This window comes from Kryptolebias marmoratus, linkage group LG13 (genome assembly GCF_001649575.2).
Source record: "Kryptolebias marmoratus isolate JLee-2015 linkage group LG13, ASM164957v2, whole genome shotgun sequence".
In the NCBI taxonomy this organism is placed as follows: Eukaryota; Metazoa; Chordata; class Actinopteri; order Cyprinodontiformes; family Rivulidae; genus Kryptolebias; species Kryptolebias marmoratus.
The window spans coordinates 20,181,731-20,183,237 of record NC_051442.1 but is presented as its reverse complement, the minus strand read 5'-3'; the positions used below and the strand labels follow the sequence as shown (position 1 = coordinate 20,183,237).

Here is a 1,507-nt window from a genome sequence, read left to right as displayed (position 1 = left end):
TAAATGTCTCTCTCCAGTTTGAATAAACTCTATGTGAGTGTAATGCTTACATTTAGGAAGTGTTTTCTTGTGTTGTTCGTCTCATCAGACTTTGAACTATGTCCATTGGTCTATTTGTATGTGTGAGCAACAGGTTGGTGTCAAAGAATTCCCCTCAGAACAATCCCTCCAGATCCTTCTGGTTTTCTGAGATAATCAGAGAGGGGCGGGGGGCATAGCTCACAACATGGAGGAGGGAGCAGCTGTTCCTAAAGACCGCCCTCCTGCTGGATTCTATTTGCATGCTGCATGGGACACCAATAGACATTCTAGTACTTTCCAAAGATATCCCAGGGGTGTGAGGTGGTGCTCCGATGGGGGTGGGGTCAGTATGTATAAAAGCTCTGCGCTGTGAGGCAGACAGCATGTAGAAGAAACAACTTCTTCCTCAGTGGACACGCCTCCCTCTGCCTGACCACAGCTAACATGGCTGAGAGACATATTCCCTTCACCCTGGCCCGGACCCTGAGCTCGGACCCATTCCGTGACTGGCCCCACAGCAGCCGTATCTTCGACCAGTCCTTCGGCATGCCTGCCCTGTTCGAGGACTTCCCCACATTCCCCAGCACCCACTGGCCGGGGTACCTGAGACCATCCTTCATGGGCCCAGACATCATGATGCCCCACAGCCCAATGATGTACCCCAGCCACATGATGGCCCACCAGGCCCGTGCCCTGTCCCGCCAGATGAGCAGCGGGATTTCAGAGATCAAGCAGACTGGGGACAACTGGAAGGTGTCTCTAGATGTAAACCACTTCTCTCCGGAGGAGCTGGTGGTGAAGACCAAGGACGGAGTCGTGGAAATATCTGGTAAGAACTCATTCTTGTCTGAGCCAGTTTGCACAGTGCTGTGTGCTTGTTTATTAAAGTGATTAAACTAACCCCTTTGGTTGACCAAATCCATCTAGAACTAAACATTAGAGTCGAGTTCAGACACCAGGATGCTGCTCTTTACCATCTATCTCAAAACTAAAGTTACAAGACAGTTAAAAGGCAGGAAACTAATTGTTTTTACTAACCAAAGAACAAGCAAAATGCATTCCTTATAAGTTGAATAACATCCAGGACTATGAGGGTAAGTCAGGACATTGTCTCAAGATGTAAAGTACCCCTCCCCTTAGTGGTTGGGAGAGGCATTTTTAAATAAACCCTAACAGATACAAAACTAAACAATTCTGTTTGTTCTTTTACAGCAGAACAAAGATCAACCGAGCAAAACAGTTTTACATTTTAGAGGAAAATCTTTTCATTGTTCTTCCATGCTTTCAACACTGGACACCCCTCCCCCCACAGGAAGGTTAAAGGCTCATTGATAACACAGTTCAGTTAGTAGGAGACAAATCTGCAGCCCAGATATAGGCAGAATAAATATAGAGTTAATATCTTTGAATGAAAGATTTTCCCTGTTCCTTTATCCTTCTATAGGAGTAAAGATTGCACAGGATCCTGGTAGCTTTGTCTTCTAAA

The 1,507-nt window shown here is 46.1% G+C and overlaps 1 protein-coding gene across 1 annotated transcript in view; it reads left to right on the top strand.

The window, feature by feature from the left end:
* Window positions 1-369: 369 nt before the first annotated feature.
* Window positions 370-1,507, top strand: part of hspb1 (heat shock protein, alpha-crystallin-related, 1) — a 3,622-nt gene continuing 2,484 nt past the window's right edge. Inside the window, exon 1 of the mRNA XM_017412492.3 lies at window positions 370-850. Coding sequence (XP_017267981.1) covers window positions 466-850 — 385 coding nt within the window. The 5' untranslated portion in view covers window positions 370-465. The remainder of the gene's footprint in view (window positions 851-1,507) is intronic.